Source organism: Corvus cornix, chromosome 2 (assembly GCF_000738735.6).
Source record: "Corvus cornix cornix isolate S_Up_H32 chromosome 2, ASM73873v5, whole genome shotgun sequence".
In the NCBI taxonomy this organism is placed as follows: domain Eukaryota; kingdom Metazoa; phylum Chordata; class Aves; order Passeriformes; family Corvidae; genus Corvus; species Corvus cornix.
Genome location: NC_046333.1, coordinates 14,199,028 through 14,218,255, shown reverse-complemented (window position 1 = coordinate 14,218,255; position 19,228 = coordinate 14,199,028). Strand labels below are relative to the sequence as shown.

The 19,228-nt window shown below is 39.1% G+C and overlaps 1 protein-coding gene across 3 annotated transcripts in view; it reads right to left on the bottom strand.

Annotated features, from left to right (window-relative positions):
- Positions 1-8,409: 8,409 nt before the first annotated feature.
- The window catches only part of ITGB1 (integrin subunit beta 1), a 43,458-nt gene continuing 32,639 nt past the window's right edge, over positions 8,410-19,228 (bottom strand). For all 3 annotated transcript variants that reach the window (XM_039548892.1, XM_019283202.3, XM_019283204.3), the window contains exons 14-16: positions 18,749-18,981; positions 16,418-16,584; positions 8,410-9,678 (exon numbers count right to left, since the gene is read on the bottom strand). In XM_039548892.1, the coding sequence (XP_039404826.1) occupies positions 9,613-9,678; positions 16,418-16,584; positions 18,749-18,981 (466 nt within the window). In that variant the 3' untranslated portion in view covers positions 8,410-9,612. The remainder of the gene's footprint in view (positions 9,679-16,417; positions 16,585-18,748; positions 18,982-19,228) is intronic.

Below are 19,228 nucleotides of genomic sequence, written 5' to 3'. Positions count from 1 at the left end.
GAAAGACCTGCAGGAAACCCTGGGTCTGGCAGGCAGCCAAGCTCAAATAGTAACACACAGCTGCAGTCTGATGCTGTATTATTTATTCATGTGTGTCCATGGAGTAGAATCATGGAGACATTCATATCTCTCAGGAGTAAGAGTGCAGGACTGGCTTTTTATAAACATGGAAATTATTTTTAGCAATTTTTAATGTTTAGAATTCCTTCATTTGAGATGTGAAGAAAAGAAGATACTATCTATTTTCACATAGGTGAAAATGGTCATTGACTGAACTTCTGACATGGGGAAATGATATTTTAGATTGTCTGAGAGCAACTTAAGCATTTTTAAAGAAAAAACATTTTAAAAGTGATAATTTAGGAGCATATTAGTTGAAGATACATAAAAATATACTTCTGATCTATGTCTGTAATACTAGATTGTCACTATAATGGAAAATGTTATCAAAGGCATAAATTTCAGCAGGTAGGCATTACTTGCTTTTATTCTCTACCCTGTACAGAGACCATGTTACACACTTGCATTGTATCTTTGTCCTAGTACATTTCAGTTTATAAAATTGTTTTAACCTTCACTTTAAATATTTTTAATACTAATATTTACTGTATCCAATATATAGTATACTGTATTTACTGTGAGAATGCAAAGGCAACTTTTCAACAGTAAGCACTCTAGCTTAAAATCTTACATTACAAAAGCTTGTAAAACTTTAAATTGAGTAATATATCTGTCATTTCCTATAGTGAAGAATGGATATGAGTTGAAAAGAATTTTAGCTGCAAGTCTGAAAGCAAAATTGAAAGAGACCTGTGGCAAGTGGAGAATTCTGTAGCAGGTCAGCCAAGTGTACATGGTTCAGAGGGTGAGACCCTCTATGGGCATTCATCTGCATGTACAGTCAGTAAAAATTACGGCTTTGGTAGACAGTCCTAGCATGGATGGTTAAAGTAGCTTTTATTTTTAAATTTTATTTTAACTGAAAATACATATTATGAAAATTTGTGTCTGATTTGGACTATGTTAGATGAAATGTGAATATTCTAAACTGATCTATGCAGATAATTATCTATAAAAGATAATTAGCCTTAAGAGTCTTTTGCCCTATCAAGATAGGAAAACAAGTCAGGGGATTGTAAATTCTTTTGTTGATAGATGCCTCAATATTTTTCTTTCTAATTCAGTACTTAATTAATAGGACAGAAAAATATAGTTAATAATACAAATACGTACTGAAATATTTTTAACATTAATCAAATTTACCCGGAAGTCCTCAATGAGTTTTGAAATATGATTTTGTGATGTTGCAACCAAGTTTCTTGAAGATCTGTGTTCTAAAGCACAGGAGGCAGAGCTAATTTATGTAGACTTTTACTTCGTGTTCTTTTCACTGCAGTCATTGCTGTCTTGTGTCCCTGTACTTCTCCTGAAGCTGCAGAACCCTTATGGGCTGTATTCATCTTCTCTGCTCAGCTGCAGCTGCCTTGCTTCTGCAAGCCTTTGAAAAACTGTGCTATGATTTAGGTGTTGGCTAGGACATGTTTTATATCTATAACTCTTAATTACTCTCTGCCATTGTTATGTGGCTAGTGACATTTTAATATATGAACTTAATATGAAAATTTGATGATAAAATATTGTAGTTATAAGAAACCGTTTTGGTATAAAACTGTTGATAGACTATAAATTCTGAGAATCTATTTGGGAATTAGTGAAATAAATAATAAATCTTTGAAATATTTTCCAAGAGCAGAAAAATCTTGGTTCAGAAAACTTTGGTACTAACTTCTGTCCGGTTTTCTAGTTTTATTAAACTCTAATGAAACTCATGGCATGTTTCAGATAACATGAAAGAAATACTAAACTTGTTACACTGAAAATGTTGTACTACAAGGGCAAGGGTAGTGTTCAAGCCTGCATGTGCATTATCATGCACATCATTATTTGTGAGCTGAAGATTGTCTCAGAGAAGTATTGAACAAATGAGCTGATCAAGGAGCTGCTTGGACAGATAATTTATTGTCATTCTTGAAACAGTGGAAAGTTTCCAGAAAGCTGTAATGGAGCTACTGTTGTGTTAGTGTTTTAAAACCAATGGTTGTGCTAGTGTTTTAAAAGAACATAGGGTACAATATCAGTTTGATACTGGATAGACTCATTTATCAGGGCAATATTAAGAGAAAACTAAGGGCAGGAAACATAGCTGATGTCACTCATTCTTGTTTTATGGAAGATAAGATGCAAACCAACTTAATTTTTTTCTTTTTTTGAGCAGTGTCGAAATTACTAATAGCAGTTATAGTGCTGGCATAGCTGAGATCTGCAAGTTAGTAGAGTTTTGCAGAAAGATATTTTTATTATAAAATTAGGTAAATATGGAATTAACTGTTCTGCCAAGTGTATTCCAGCTGAATACTTGTCAGCTCTGTGGTGCGTTCCTTGCCAATGTAGAATTAAAATAGGTTGTTATTTTCATTTTAATTTTCTACCTCAAAAGGAATTAATTGAGGAAAACCTGACGACCAGTGTTATGCAGGAGCCTGAATTCAGTGCAAAGGTCAGTCCTTACCTGCTCAGGCACTTAAGGCAGGATGTTTCATAAAAAACTGAGTTGCCCAAGTCAGGGACAGCAGTCCAGCAACAGCTGAGCATGTTAAATAATTACCATTTTATGGAGTAACATGCCTTCCTGGTTTTCAACTTTCCAAAAGATTTCCGTGTTTCTGACTGCACAGTGATGCAGTTTCAACAAGGAATGGAATCCAATAAAACTCTTAATCTGTGGTGTTCTCCAACCACTGAACTGTATTATATTTGCCCACACCCGGGGCGGGCTCAGTGCTCTGGAGCCTGTATGGATGAAGGTACCAGTGAAAGGAAGTAATTGACATAAAATTTCATTTAAAATATTTTGTTTGCTGACTGTAGATAGTATTTTAAACAGCAGCAGAGAATGATCATATTTCAGTCTGGGGATTAAATTAATTGGCACTTGGATCATTGCACTAAAACACCAGTTGTTACAGAAATGTAGATGTATTTGGACACTTCCAAGTTAGAGGTGGCTTTGAAAACTCCAGAGTGTGTAACCTGCATCGAAATGGCTGCATTTTCTCTTCTGGTAGTAGAATTCAGGCACCATGTGAAAGAATTGAACATGAGGGACTGGGCTGGTGGTGTCTCCTTAGTCAGGTACTGGTGTAACAGCCAGGGTATTTTTTTCTGATGTATCAGAATAAAGTGTCTCTTACTGCCAGGAATCTCTTCCGCAACAGCTCCCAGTTCTCTTAATATACACGGCATCCCATTGGTGTTTGAGAGAGTTATGGGAAAGTGCTCGAGTTGTACATCAGTGGAGAGTCTGGAAATTAAAAGAATTTGTTGTTTTCTGTTCTGGGAGGGATGTTTTGATGAGCCCATTAGTGTGACACAAAGGAGCAGGGCAGACAGCCTTACTGAAATAAGTATTATTTCTTTTGATTCATATTTTAAAATAGTAAATGTAATTTACTTCTAATTATTGCTGCAAAGTATTTCTCTTGTGATAGAAAGGAACATGCAGGAGGTAACAGAAAGCTTTTGCTTACAAGCTTGGAATCAAACTGGAAAGGTCTGCAAGAAGCTGGGGCTCTTAGAGCTGGCCAATGTTGTGACATGAATGGTAAATATCAAAGAACATAAAGGTTTCTGATCTTCCTGGGTCAGTTTAAGGGTTCCAGTGCCCTCTCTCCATCTGTGTTCAAAAGCAAATGTGTAGAGACAGACTATGATTCTTCCCACCATAATCTCCAATTTCAAACTAAGTCATGTTTGCTAGGTTCTGTAGCTAATATCCCACTATGAATTCCTCTTTTGTGAATTCATCTGCTCATTTTAAATACCTACTACCCACAGTATGTAAGAGTATTTTATAACTTATGGGTTATGGGAATAAGTACCTGACATTTATTTCTTGGGGCTATCTTTGTCTGATAACTCTTTGGTCTTCCCCTACTCATTTTCTCCACTGCCTCTCACGATAGGTCACTATGGTATCCTTGTTGTCTTTTTCAGGCTGAAAATCCCTTTGTATTTAGTAATTCCCTGTATAGAAATGTTTATGCAACTTTTGTTATGTCATCCTCCACTCTATCTTTTCTTGTTTTACTTTATCTTTGCCGAGCAGGCTGAGACCAAAGTGATACTCAAGATTTAGTCACACCAGTCCTTTAAAAATTTAAAAATACTGTTTCGTCTTTTGCTTTTTACTCTTTTTCTATTCTTTTTCTAGTAATCCCTAGTTATTCTCTGTGTTTTATTGACTGCTACTGAGCATTACACTGACGGTCTGTATCTTATTTCCTGAGTAGGCAACTCAGGAAATTTATCACTGGATAAATACAGATAATGATTGACTTGTACCCTTTAGCATGGTTTAAATGCAGGGATATGGTTTTCTAAGGGGACAGCAGTGGATGTTATCTCCACTTCAGTAAAGCTTTTGAGGCTGTGTGCCGTAACATCATTGCAGACAAGGTGATGGGGTTCACGTCAGGTAAGTGGACAGTGAGGTGGGTTGAAAAGTGGCTGAAATGCCTGGGATGAGGGGGCCATGATAGGTGGCACAGTCAGAGGGCCCTCCCAGTTTAACATCCCCTAGAATAACCTGAACAGTGGGGCACACCCTCAGCACCTTCACAGATGAACAAAACTGGGAGGAGAGGCTGGTTCACTTCGAGGTTGGTGCTGCAGGGGGACCTGGGCAGACTGGGAATGGAAGGAGCCTTGTGATACTCAGTAAAGGGAAGTGCCAAGACCGGTCCCTGGGGAAGAATAACCCCAAGCACCAGCACACACTGGGTCCAGTGTGTGGAAAGCAGCCCTGCAGGACCCTGCTGGTCCTGGTGACAACACAACGACAAGACAGTGACTTAGTGCCCTCGTGCAGAGGTGGCCAATGGTGTCCTGGACTGCACTGAGAGGGGTTTTGCCAGCAGGTCAAAGATTCAATGGCCCCTCTCAGATTAGAGAACTGGTAACTGATTTCCTGTGCTGTGTTTATTTAAATCTTCTGTCTTTCATGGCTATTTATTCTTTTGAAGACTTTCTTCACATCCCCTGAAAGTTTCTGCAACGCTCCTTAATGCAAAGCATTGTTAGGCGGCTTTGGAGGTCCAGTTGTATGAATTGCATGAATTTGCATGCTGCTGATTCCCTGAAAAAAGTGGACATTTGTGAGATACGACATCCCTCTGCCCATGCTGATTCTTCCACAGTATGTTACACTTACTGATGTGTCCACTTGTAATTTCTACCACATAGTGGTAGGAACATCTGGGTAACTCTTCTATATTTTTTTAAGTCCCAGAAAGCCTCTTAAAAATGGAGACTATGTATGTTAGTCATTTTCCATTCATATGGCAATGAGACCTGGCACTCATCCTTGAGTTCCTTAAGCCTTCTCAAATGATCAGCATTGGCTTTTGGCAGTGTGCTGCTATTCCTTCTGTTGATTCCTCTCTAGATGATTTTGTTGACAATCCATTTTGAATAATTTCTCTAGTATTTGCCCTCTGCTGGGGAATGTTAGGTTGGCTATCTCATGAAACTCTTCCATAATAAATATATAATCAAAGAATGAGTTTATGTATTTTGCCATTTCTTTATTCCAACTGGCCTTCTTAATCTCAGTGTCAGACTTCTTGATTCAGTGTATTTATTATTTCTTGTGCCTTTCATGAGGCACTAAATCCTCTTTAGCATACTTCTAAATGTTTAAATTTCTATTTTTTATTTTCACCTTTTTCAAGGACATCTTACTTTGATCAGCTGCTTTTACTGCCTGTTTAGTCCATCCTTCTGTTTGTGTGATCCTTCTAAAGTCTTCCTTGAACAGGTTCTCTGGTGCACAAGAAAAATTTGGTGGTTCCACTCATAGATACCTCCTTGAATTAATTTTTGTTTTCCCATTTTGCAATTAGGCATTACTGTAGTAGATGGTTTGACTTTTATCAGTCTTGCAATAATATCCTAACAACTGTTATATTTTTAGAGTTTCTGGTATTATTCTGATTTTATTATAACTATTCTGATATTATGCTATGTCAGCACCCTCATTAAAAACATTCTCAAGTACTTGAAAATTATGTCCTAGAGTGCTTTTTTTTTTTTCTATCTGCAATTTATCCATTTTATTGAGATGAGGTTAATGTATTTATTATCATTAATGAACATTCACTGGAATTACATTGCAGCAATCTGTGCTCTAGGAGTTGTATTCATAGCTGCTAATAAATATTTTCTTTCTGCTAGATAAATGCTTTGGAAGCAACTAATTTTTCAAAAAGAAAACCAGAAGTGCTTGCAAAACACCCTCTGAATAGTAGAATTGTTCAGATAGAACATATTCAACCATTTCTACTTCATCAGTATTTTACTTAACTAAAAGCTTCTCCTTTTTTTTCTACTCGCATTCTATGCTCCTCTGAGAATGAATTTTTATTTGTTATGGAAAACATATTGTAGATTTTGCAGAAAAGGAAAAAAACCCATCAGCATCCCAAGGGCATCATATATTTATCAGTCCAGATTTCCTCATGTGTAGGTGCTCAAGACTGTGCTAAGACTACTTTCCAAGCAGCCTAGAGGTACTTTAAGGCAGGAGGCTCAACATACTATGGCGAAATTAGTTCATGGATGTTACTTAATAAACTACATGATTATAGGGAATTATTTTCTTTAGCTGACTTGTATTTTGTCATTAGTTTCAATCCAGGATAAGAAACCCTGATTAGTACAACTGCCATAAACCAACTCTAGTTTAGCTCTTTAGTTACTAGACAGGAACTGGGGGAATGAATGGATTAAGGACAGTGAGACTACAGGTGTATTAACTATAATTATTTTAAAACAGATAAATTGTTGGGATCTTATATTTGTCTTGTGTAGGATCACAGTCTCCTGAGTCAATGCACTGCTACTGACTGTAAGAGTTCACTGCTTTGCCAACTGGCAGAATTCAGGTAAGGACCTGAGGACAGTATTTACAAACCAAGAAGGATTCAACAACTACTCCTGGTTCCCAGCACCTAAATTTTATCGTATTTGAACTACACCTTCTCTCTTAGATGGATCATCCAATCCTGCTTTAAAGCAAATCCCACGCTCTTATCTTGAATCTGATCCTGTAGGATGGCAGCTGTTCTCTCTCATTTAAGCAACTGTTCACTTGGAGATATTAAGCAGCTTCCATCTGCCTGGAAGCAGCTACTGGAAACCCAGTTCAAACAAGGGTTTAAAAAAGCTCTCTTAATGGGCCACTTAAATTCAAAGCCTTAAGCATCTCCGCGAAAAAGCAGCCTACCAATCCACAAAAGCATTTTGAAACCAGACTTGTTAAAGAAACTGCAGAACATGTAACATATGAGTGAACACAACCAGGCTAATGTACATGTAAATTAAATATATGCCTAATTTGGGAGCACTGGTAGTGCTGTATAGGGGTCAGTGTTCCTAAAGGTCAGTTTTCTGTGTGACATTAATTCTGCATAGTTCAGAATAGCTCTGCAGTCTGGGAAAGATGAAGAGGTAGAAAGACAGAACTCTGAAGGGGACTTTGACACAGTCCAAACCAGAAATTTGGGATTAATCTTCCTAGAATGTTGACAAATCAACAACCATGAAGGTCAGAAACTATCCTTTCAACTCAAACTGCTTTGTCTCAGTTTCCATGGACAAGTAATACAGAACATGTTTAGAAGAAATTTCTGTATCTTTTCTTATGGGGAAAATCCTCAGTATTGTTGGGGAAGTGACCAAAGCATTAGGAAGGGAGGCAAGTTCTCAAATGTCCCAAATAAAATCTCATCCATTGTGGAGACATTTCTGTAAAGTCAGTATCAAGAGGAACAGACAACGTGAGCTGCAGATCCAGGTGGAGCTGCCACTTGTATCTAATCTCATGGCCAGGTTGGATGGTTCTCAGGCTGTTTGGTTCCCTGAGGTGGGACTCTGTCATGAAGCACTGCAGCCTAAATTATTGCACAGCTTTTTCTCATCTGTGAGTTTGCTCTCATTGGCACCAACCACCAGAAAATGCTCCTGTTGCCACAGCCAGGAGCCCACAAGCAGCCAGACTGCAGCAGCTCTGTGTCCCCAGGTCCATCACAAGGTGAGCTGGAGTGTGCATTCACAGCAAGGCTCTGCAGGCAGTGCACACACAGAGAACATCTGTGCACACACAGAGCACACACAGGACACAGCACTGGGAAACACGAACAGGTTTACAACAGCTCATGTTTGTTACCCAAGATCAACTTAACTACTTTCACGGCACATTTGGTGTTTTTACAACAACAATTATTACCTTGCAGAGATGCAATTCTCAGGTTTTCTGCATAGTATCAACTTCTACAAGATAAAGAGATGAGATCAAGTATTTTAAGGTACTTTTATTTAATAAATAACTTCAGTAATAGCACTGTAAAAAGTGAACATCTGTTAAAATAAAAAGGCACTTAAAACAAGAATATGACTATGATGCAGTTTGAATGGTCAGAGGCAAATATACATGGCACATGTCAAGAATGATGTGAGACTCATCACATGACAAACTATGCAATCTTAGCTACAGGGTCAAGGCAAATTTACAGCTAAGACTGCTCAAAAAAAAAAAAAGGAAAAAAAAAGCTTGTGTTGATACAAAAACATTACAAAAAGAATCGCAACCAAATACGTTAAAAAGATTAGAAGGTGACAAAGCACCAGGCTTTAAACCAAAGAAACATTACACAATAAAGACACAGCATCACGTAAGGCCCTTAGGTGATCTGAGGATGTCTTGGTAAGGTACTTCATGATACTGCCACCCAGGGCTTGAATTTACAAAGAAAATCTAAGCAAGTTACCAGTCAGCAACTTCTTCAGTAATGGCACATGTTTTAAAGCTATTTTTTCCTTCCAAACATTCTTCTCAAACCCTTTCATTTTAACCATAACCTGGCAATATGCAATTTGAAAATCAAAGATAAGTATGCACACACTTTTCAGTCTTCAACACTGCTCCCTTCCAGCTTACTCAACTTACCAAATACTTAATCATACATCTAGCAAGTCAAAGACCAATTAACCTCCACCTCCATGCTACATGAGTTTAATTATATCTGCAAACTCAAGCCCTGATTTCCCTGTAAAGCTAAGAAGTTTAATACTAAATGGCTAGGCAGAGCCCTCATGCTGATTGCTTTAACCCCTTCCCTCCCAGTCACGCCATGCAGCATCACGCCCTGCAGAAGACCTGGATTCACAGCACGGGAATGGGAAAGGTCAGAAAGGCACCATGTGACCTGGCCTGACTAGGCTACACAGTCTCAAGTTTTGTTTTTTTGTCGTCCAACCTCTGGCACCAATTACTCTCATTTGGAAAAAAAAAAAAAAAACCCCCAACAAAACAAAAAACCAAAAACAAACAAAAAATTAAAACAAAAAAATTACATATGGTACATTTTCACACAGGAAAACAAACCTATATGTAATGAATTAGTAAAATCACTGCAGTTTGCCCTAAATCTATCTTATTGTGACTACAAAAATTGCTATGCTGCATACAGTGTTGTGAAGTTATACAAGCAGTGTTCATTTTCCCTCATATTTAGGATTGACCACAGTCGTCACTGCACTCTTGTAAATAGGATTTTCACCCTAGAAAAAGAAAGAAACATTACATTAACATTTAAAGATACGAAATAAGAAATGTGTTTGCAAAAAGCATAAAAATTAGCATAAGAAATTACCCATTAATGCTTTGTTTGTACACACAAACAACTTAAGTCAAACTAGTTTTCCTTCTAGCAACTTGAACAAAGGCATGCACAGCTAATAAATAAAGCAAAGGGTTAGCAGGATCCTGTTCCATTTGCACCACAGAATTCCTTGGAGGCAGTTGAACCTCACAGGCTCATCGTGGCTGAGCCATCACCCAGGGCTCTGCAGCCCAGGGCATTTTATAAACAATAGAATTGTAAACAACATTGTTTGACACCAGGACTGACCACAGACCAAATCTGGCTATAACAGACATTTAAATAGCTTATCTTACATTGTAATTTAATTCTAAAAACAAAATGGAAAGACTTCTAGTATTTTGCTAATACACAGTCAAGATTTATAGTGAACATTCAGGATTCATCATTCTCATTTTATTCCTGCAGGCCTCCCCACCCCCCATAAGGGCAAAATGTACAGATAAAACAAAGAACCTTCTGTACTGGTGCAGATGCTGTAATAAAAATATTGTTTCTACTGATATGAGACAAGCCTACAGAACAATTGCTTACATTTCACTTGCTGAGATTTAAAAACCCCTAAATTAAACTTATTTTAAGCTTCCTTTTTTCCCAGGTTTCCTTCTATCTCAGTAAATCTTACTCCATTTATGACATCCTTGCACACCTCAGATGAACAGCCTGAACTCAAAATTAACAGATAAATCTTCACAGGAGAAAAGACCACTGCTGGAATGGCCTGGAGCTGCAGCTCTGAGCTCTTATCACAGCCTGAACCTCAATGTAAATGAATGTTGCCTGCCAGCACGAAGCTCTTCTGTGCATACACAACTGATTCCTGAGAAAATCCAGCTCAGTGCAGATGTCAGCCTGAGTGCTTTTCTGGTCAGGGCTGAACCCCCTGCCTTCAGCAGCAGTAAGGCAATCTCTGTCCCTTCAAAGCTCCCCCCAGTCTGAGATGGTCTGTATCAATGTATTAATTCAACTCTATTAATATTCAACTCTATTTACAATATTTCAGGTTAAATCTGTTTTTCCTACACTCAATAAAGGATGCACAAACATCAGGTGTCTATTTTTCAGGGTCATAAACCTGGAAAATCAGCTAGGAATACCACAGAACGTGCCAAAAGTGACAAGGCAAGCAAGAACCTCACTTGGTGTGAAATTTTTGTATCATGGTCCCTGAGAAGTTTGTTGACTTCTGTTTGCAAAGCCCACTATAGGACGAGTAACTGGTCTACCCCAACAACAGTGGCTGCTGCTGAGGGAGACCATGTAGCTGCTGTTGTGGTTCCTTTCACAGGAAAAGGGTATTTCTCCTCAAAGCCAGCTTCTCTAACATGCAAAGAGCAAGATGGCGCATCCAGTCTTGCCTTGATCCAAGAGACCTGTCCAGTCAGAACTTGGATTGCCAGACAATGGAAGTCAAAGTTCTCTGTTCAGTCTTCTCAAGATCGAAGTCACTGTCACCTGGACAGAGTTGAAGGAGGAGCTGGGTGTTCAGTGCTGGCTGTACTTCACAAATACGGAGTAACAACAAAAGACCCTTCCCCCTTCTATCAGTTCCCAGGCAAATGCTGTCTTGATTAAAAGTGTATCACCTACTGGTCTGGGAAGGGATGAGGAGTAACATTTGGCTGGAAGTTTTTAAATTTTAAATCATGGAAATTGTGTGATGTGGCTAGTTCTCAGACAGATGAATTAACCAAGACAAATTATGACCTTCCCCAGTATTTTTAGCAAAGGGTTTGCAATAGTAATATGCAAATGAAACGGGAAAAACATCCAGGGATGAGTGATTTAATCTGGTACTGAAGTATCTCTTAATGCCTCAAAGTTCTTGGGAATGTATGTTATTTCCTTGAAAAGTTTTAATGGAGAATTCTTAAAAATGTAAATATAAACCAATAAAGTTTATGATGCAGAGGAAGTCTGTAAGCTTCAGAGGCTGCATCATAGACAGAGCAGAAGTTATTGCCCAGCCCTCCCATGGCAAGGCATTACGCAATAGTTGTTACACTGTGCTGTTAGCCTCCACCATTTTACACAACAGACTCCCCCCAGTACGTGCAGGGGGTATACACTTACATCTTCTAGTTTGTAGAAGAGAGGTAACTTCTACCAGATAGTCTAGAAATGGGTCCAAAGGTTAGGACTAAAACTTGGAAATTTGCTAGGTGCTACTCATACAACTGATTTGGACCTGAAATCAGGCTTAAAATACAATTTGCATAATAAGATTGCAAATTTTTACTACACTGCTTTTTGAAGAAGTCAGAATTCAAATTTTCATATTCTTGGTTTAGCATAAGCCCTACAAGGATATTGAAACCCTGTCCTGCCTTCCCTTGTACTTGCACTTTTCAGAAGCAGACAGGGGGATTTAGGTCACTGGATAAAGCACTTGCCTAACTGTCTCCCCATGTCAGGTGAGTGTCTCAGTTCCCACTGCAAATAATGGAGATTTAGTCAATATTCACACCTATTCAGCTTAACCCAACTAGACATTTGATCAGCTAAATGGCTCCTGAGGCTCTGCTGCCTATAATTACTACACAGGCACCTGATGGATCTGCAGTTCCTTCCCTTCTCTCTTCTGGTAACAGCCCTGCCTGTTCCAGCCATACCCCACCACGCTGTCTTGGCCCTGGCTCGGCGGGGTCTCCTGCAGACAGCTCTTCATTAAAATAAATATCCACTAATCAAACATGGTGCTCACCTCGCTCAGGGCCCCTCACAGCTGGCAGGGGGTATATACCTTTTCAGACATAAGAAGAATTCCAGTTTTTTATTTGGCCACTAAAACATGGGATTCCAAACTTGCTGTCTTAGACAAATACTATGGTTTTTAATACCCCTTTTTCTTTATGCCACTGCAGAGAATACCCTGGTTTAAGCATGCAGAATTAGGGAAAACACATTTGCCACATGCCCCTACAACTGAAAACTCCATGCACATGTACACCAAAATTAAAATTAACAAACAATAACTACATACAAGACTGAGTGAAATACTGAGTAAAATAAAGATGGCGGTACTTTTTAAAAGTACCTTCAGTTGAGAATAAAGAGCTGTGTTCTTGCAATAATATTCACTTTGAACTAGAGTGGGCTGTTCAGAGGACAACAGTTTAGTCCAGTATTGCATAAAGATGAAACTATTACACAGGATGTTCAATTAACCTCCTTATTCCTTTTGCTCCAGGGACTCACTGTTTCAACACTCAGTTAAGATACTTCCATAGCGGGTTTAAGACCCACTGTAAGGAACAGAATTAAAACTCATGCACGTACATTGTTCAAGAGCTGGTTGTGACTATTTCCAGCCCCCGCTGATGTCCAGCGCTATTTCTCAGGAACACGGGGCCCTGTCCATCCTGGGCCCGTGGCGGCCGCTCCAGGGATGGACAAAGCGAGGCCACGGTCCAGCCTGGGCGGCCGCCAGAAAGCACCACTAATCCCATTTCCATCCATCCTCAGAGCCACAAACCAGCATTCACTGAACACAGTCATTTATATGAAAGGGACTGAAAACATGGCACCTCTGCTCCCAGAGCACGTTCATCACTCAGCAGCAAGGTAAGTTACAGGCATAAAATCCAAGTCAGGAGAAAAACAAGTCCCTGCGATTTTGAGTGCTTTGTACTGTTTGTGGGTTTTTTCCATTTTAATGAGCAGCTGCTAATAGGGCTAACCAAATTTCTACAGCTTTAGTGTCTAATATAAATGTGTTTATCACCTGTGGAATTCAAGATGACTGAATTTGGAGTCTGTTTGAAGATGCTTAGCAATGCAGAAGCTATCCCCATGCAGGAGTGGTAATGGCATTCACTACAAACAGCAGCTTTGTGTTCTAAATTAGTGATGCAGCTTTTCAGTCCATAAGAAATTCATCCTTAGACTTGTTACAAGCATGATTGCACCAAAGCTTTTATGGCTGGATTGGGGTAGAACACGGGCAAACAGAACTGGGTTTGACCCAGCTGCTTTGAGCACTGACCACCATGATGCCGTGGCATCATCTGCACCATCGTGGGCCAGCACCAGGGAACTATTTGGGAACCTGCTCCATGACAAACTCCATGGTGCTGCAGTTCCCTCACCACAGAGCCCCAGCCCACGTGTGGACGATAGCTGTGGGACAGGGGAAGGGTCACACAAACTGCACAGAGTTAATTTAACTGTGTATGCACACACTTGGAGGGACTCCACTAGGGCGTAATTTTCTTATAATGGGATTTCAGGTGCCTTGACATTACAAGACAAGTCTTCATCTAAATGAGAGGCTACAGTAATAATCTAAAACCACCAGAAAATCTGATCTATAGGGAAAAGGAAGACCTTGTTTTATGTCTCAGGGCTCATCTATTCTGACAATGCTGACCTCCTCTTTTCCAGTTGTATATAAGGATAAACCCACCTCCCTCTCTCCCCAGAGTTCTAATATTTCTATGAATACCAAAAATTATAAAGTCATGTTTAAAAAAAACCCAAAACACACCCTTTCACACTTTTAACCTTCACATCTGAGTGAACCAAAAAGGCAGAAGTCAATCCCTTCATTTACACCAGAGGAAAGTGTTCTGCAGGAACTACATTTTGAGGAGAAATGGCAGCACCAAGGACATTACAACCTGAAGAGTCACAGGGTAGGGAACAAGAGCACAGAATGGAAGTTACACACCGTATGGCTTGTTAGGTGCTTGTCCTGCATGCAACAGAAAGTACACAATTAAGTGAATAGGAGAAGAAGAGGTAACAAGAAATTTAACCAGATGGAGTATGTGAAATGTTAGAAAGGACCAAAAGCTCAATTACCTCCCCAGAATAATTGACTCTGGGAAGAAAAATGAAAAGGAGGTGAATGTGGTCGATGTAGCAGGCAAAAAGAACATTTTCTTACATTCCATTTTAGACACACTGGAAAGTGAAATGATTGCAAAGAGAAAAGGAAAGTATATTTCATCAGGAAAGGCTCAGAATGCTACACAAAATATTTGGAACTGTTGTCACCGTGAGAGCACATAAGAGCTTAAGTACTCTCAGTTTCTGCTTTCTCCCCTTTTTGAGTGCAACACTGAAAAAGGGAGACAGCAGACAGTGTAAAATTAGAGATATAGATCCTTCCCTTCCACTGGCTTCTGAAAAAAATTCCATGGATGTTTAATGGATGTGCTGCCTTCCCAACTTCTTCATTCCCCTCCCTCTACTCTGATCTCTGCACTTCTTTTTTGCTACTGCCAGTTTCAATAGAAATAAGGATGAAAAAAGTAAGATGCATATTTAATTATAAAATTAGTAGAGTATATGCTTTTCATTCTTTAATTACAGGCAAGTTCTATACTAGAAGCAGTTTACAAAAAAAAAAGTAATGCTACTCTGCATGTTCACAGAGCTATTCTAATAAAAACAGTGATATTTATAGGCTGGGATATTTTAGGAGTATCTAATCTAGCTTAGCAAATATATTGATTTTAAGCAAACTGACTGCTGATTTGAGGAAATAGAAGACAAAGCCTCCCATGTCTCTCTCTGCAATCCAAAGATATTCTTCAGTCCTAAGAGCTGTTCTATTATGTATCCGCACATTTACAAAAAAATTTTAAAAATCACTTGTTGAATAGTTTAAGCCAGTACTGGCAGTATTAGTAAGTAAGCAATCTTGCTGTCAAAAGCAGTTAAAAATTTTCAAGCTGCATTCTTGAAACCCCACAATCAAAGCAGCAGTAGATACACTGAGCAAGACTCAAACTGTGATTAACTGACTGACACACAGTGAGTTTGAAGTAACATGCAAAGGGGAAAAAAAGGAAAGAAAATGAAAGGAGATACAAACTGAGACTTAGAGACCAGCTTTACGTCCATAGTTTGGATTCTTGAAATTGTTAATAGGGCTCTTGTATATTGGATTTTCTTGCTGAAGTGAAAGAAATGGTCAATGTCGAATAATTCAACAGGAAAAGAAAAGCAACATTCAACTATCACTGAGAAGAAATCATGCTATATATAAAGAAAAGTGTTAGTAAATTTTTCCCCAGTACAAGATTAATTAATTTTCTTAAATAAAACCAAAAGGCTTCCTAGGACAATTAAAAAAAAATATTCTTATCAAGCAGATGGGGGCATTGACTTCTACAGAAGTGTAGTGAAGGGGTTCTTCATTAGCAGACTCCTGACACTGCCCAGAGGCAGTGACTCCGTAGCCTACGAAAGCCTATAGACCATAGGCTTGTTTTTCTTGCACATTTTTCTGTTGGCAAAGAGCTGGGAAGATTTCAACAAACCAGCACCAGCCATGATTTTGTGACTTTATGGAAGTCTCCCAAGTAACCCTGTGTGAGTATTTGTAAGATCTCCTCAATGAGCACAAAGTTTTCTTCTTTGCCTTCTACAGAAATGACTCATCTTTGTAATAAATGTTTTAATCATATGTTGTAAAGCGTGATAGAACTGCAAAGCTGAGCTGTTCTGACACCATTACATCTTCTCTCTGACATGTTATTTAAATCCGAGTTACTACTCTCTTTTCTGCCTTGAGAAGTACTTCTCTAGGAGGACTGGTTACAATCTGAAACACTTAGAAGCACATGAACAAAAATCTTCTGTTTTCCCTCCGCTACTGCAGCTTTTATACATAGGAAAGCTTGACTCACCGTATCCCACTTGGCATTCATCTTCTCCTTTTCAAATTTAGCAAATTCTCTTCTGTCGTGAATGATCATTAGTAGTTTCCAAATCAATAGCAATGCAAGTCCAATAAGAACAATTCCAGCAACCACACCAGCTACAATGGGAATGATGTCAGGACCACTGGGGCACTCTAGGGAACAAAACAAGGGAAACAGAATTTTACAAACTAGTAAAGGTAATGCATATCCAGAAGCTTTTAACATTTGATTTTGTACTGAAGCCAGTATTTTGAATATCAGATATGCCAATACTACTTTTCTTTCAAATAAGAAAATTTTTGGAGTATGTACATCCTGTAACATTCCAGCTTATTTTTATCCTTCTAATTTGTGTTTGATCTTAGCAACAGAACAACTTCTGTTCTGATGATAAAGTCGATACACTGCTAACCCTTTAAGCTATTTATCTACATATTAAGAGTAAAATAACTGGCAATTGTATTTTAAACATTTAAGAGCTCCAAGTCAAAGGCAGTGGCATCTGGAGCACAAATGCTGACCAGCAGAACAGGCCCCACATACAGCAACACAGAATACTCTTAGTTGAAAATGACCCACAAGGATCATCAAGTCCAACTCCTGTCCCTGCATGGGACAGCCCCAAGAGTCACACCCTGTGCCTGAGAGCATTGTCCAAATGCTTCCTGAACTCTGTCAGGCTTGGTACTGCAACCGCTGCCCTGGGGAGCCTGTTCCAGTGCCCAACCACCCTCTGGGTGAAGAATCTTTCCCTAATACCCAATCTAAACCTCCCCTGACACAACTTCAGGCCATTCCCTTGTGTCCTGTCACTTGTCATCAGAGAGAAGAGATCAGTGCCTGCCCTTCCTCTTCCCCTCATGAGGAAGCTGTAGACTGTGATGAGATGCAAAGTGATTTAAAGTGGCTGATACAGAAATAATAATCCTTCAAATTAAAAGCCAACTTCACTATTAATATAAAATTCCCAATAATCACAAACTGAAGAAAGGCTTTTGCGGAGCTCAGTGCACAGACTTAAGGAGTCAGAAGCAAATTAATGCAACTCCTGTGCAATAGAACAACTGTCAATAGAGCACAGCTTCCCCCACATCGCAGACTCCTTATCTTCATAGCTGCCTCTGCAAGAGTGAGGGAAGTGGGAAGGGACACGACAAGGAATTCCTTGGGAGCTAAGGAACACGTGTCTGCTCCACAGAATACAGCTCTACTGGCCAGAGCTTGTTCCTTCAGCACTTGTATGGCACAAAATTAAGGTGCCTCCTCGTACATGATGGGCTCGATTCACCTCTGAGCTAAGGCAACAGAAGTTTATACATGAAGAAAAGATCAGGCCTCAAAAGCGTAGGGCATGTATGGCTTGTCCTAGGAGACAGTGCTCAAGTTTCTCCCCTATACTATGGACTACATTTGTAAAGAATTTAAAACATTCTGAATTGAAGCAGTATTTATTTCTAAAAGCCCCTGGCCACTGGCCTGTGTTAAGTGATGATCATCAAAATTATCAACTCTTGAAAATTCCTCAAGCATATAATACAGCACTAAATCTCTAAGGTGTGTATTTTCTATCAGGCTTATAAAAATCAGGAGACCACAAACTGCTAATGTACAAAACCATAAATTTTGTACTGTTAGATGCAACGTCCAGTGATTCAAACTAACAATACTCTTGGTAAATAAATGGTAAATTACTGATGGAGCTATAGAATTGTTCTCACTTTTTTTTCTATTAGAAGATTGATCTATTAAGGATTAACTAAGCAAAATGCTTTTGGGATCTATTATTGAAGGTACCTCAGTTAAGTAAAAGCAAAGGTTGCCAGCATAAAATAATTCAAGCAGTTTGCAACATGGTACACAATTTTATGTGGACTGATCCCAAATTATTCAGAAAAGGGAAAGAAAAAAGCATCAAAACCCCACAGACACCATTGTTTATAACCTGTAGCACAAGCCTAGTAAAAAAAAAAAAATTATCAACCTTTATCTAAATAGGACTTGCTACAGGAGAGATAAAATAAGCCTGAAGGTACATCAAGTGCAAACAGGAAATGTTTCAACAAATATACATGACTGATTGACTTTCTGCTTTTAAAAAACAGAATCTGTTTCTGTCAGCCCAAGGGTTTGAAAAATCTAGATCTAGCAGACTTACATTTTTCTAAAGCCACTCAGACATGCACAACTATCACTCAGGGAACAGGTACCTGTTTCTGAATGCATTCAACTCACCCCAATCAACCAGAGGTACTTTGTAGCACCCAACAACTGCACAAATTAACAACAAAGGAGGAACAGGCAACATCATGTTCCTACCTGGGGTCTCCACCACGTGGACATTGGCTTCACCATTTGAGTTGACAGAGTAAGTGAAGTAGAACCAGCAGTCATCAACATCCTTCTCTTTGCAGTGGGACAGGGGATCGGACTGGCCGGGCTGCGGCAGCTTGTCCCGGCTCTCCACCCGCGTCATGTTGAAATGCATACATTCCTGGGAACACGTTTCCTTCTTCTCTCCCTTATCGAAAGCTCTGCACTGAACGCAGTCCCTGGGGAAGGACAAAACAGAAGCAGCGCTTTTGAATGTGTTCATGGAGGATTTCTTGCATTTAATCTAAAGAAATGTTAAGGAGAAAATGTAAGGAAAAAAGCCCAAGAAAAACCAACCCTTTTGCCATAAAGGTTAGGAAAAAATAAATCAAGAAACAGCTTTATATCAGTCAGAACATTTATGTACCTTAACAAAAGCCCTTTTCACAAATTCCTCTTTCCCTGAATGACCTACAAGCTTCAAGG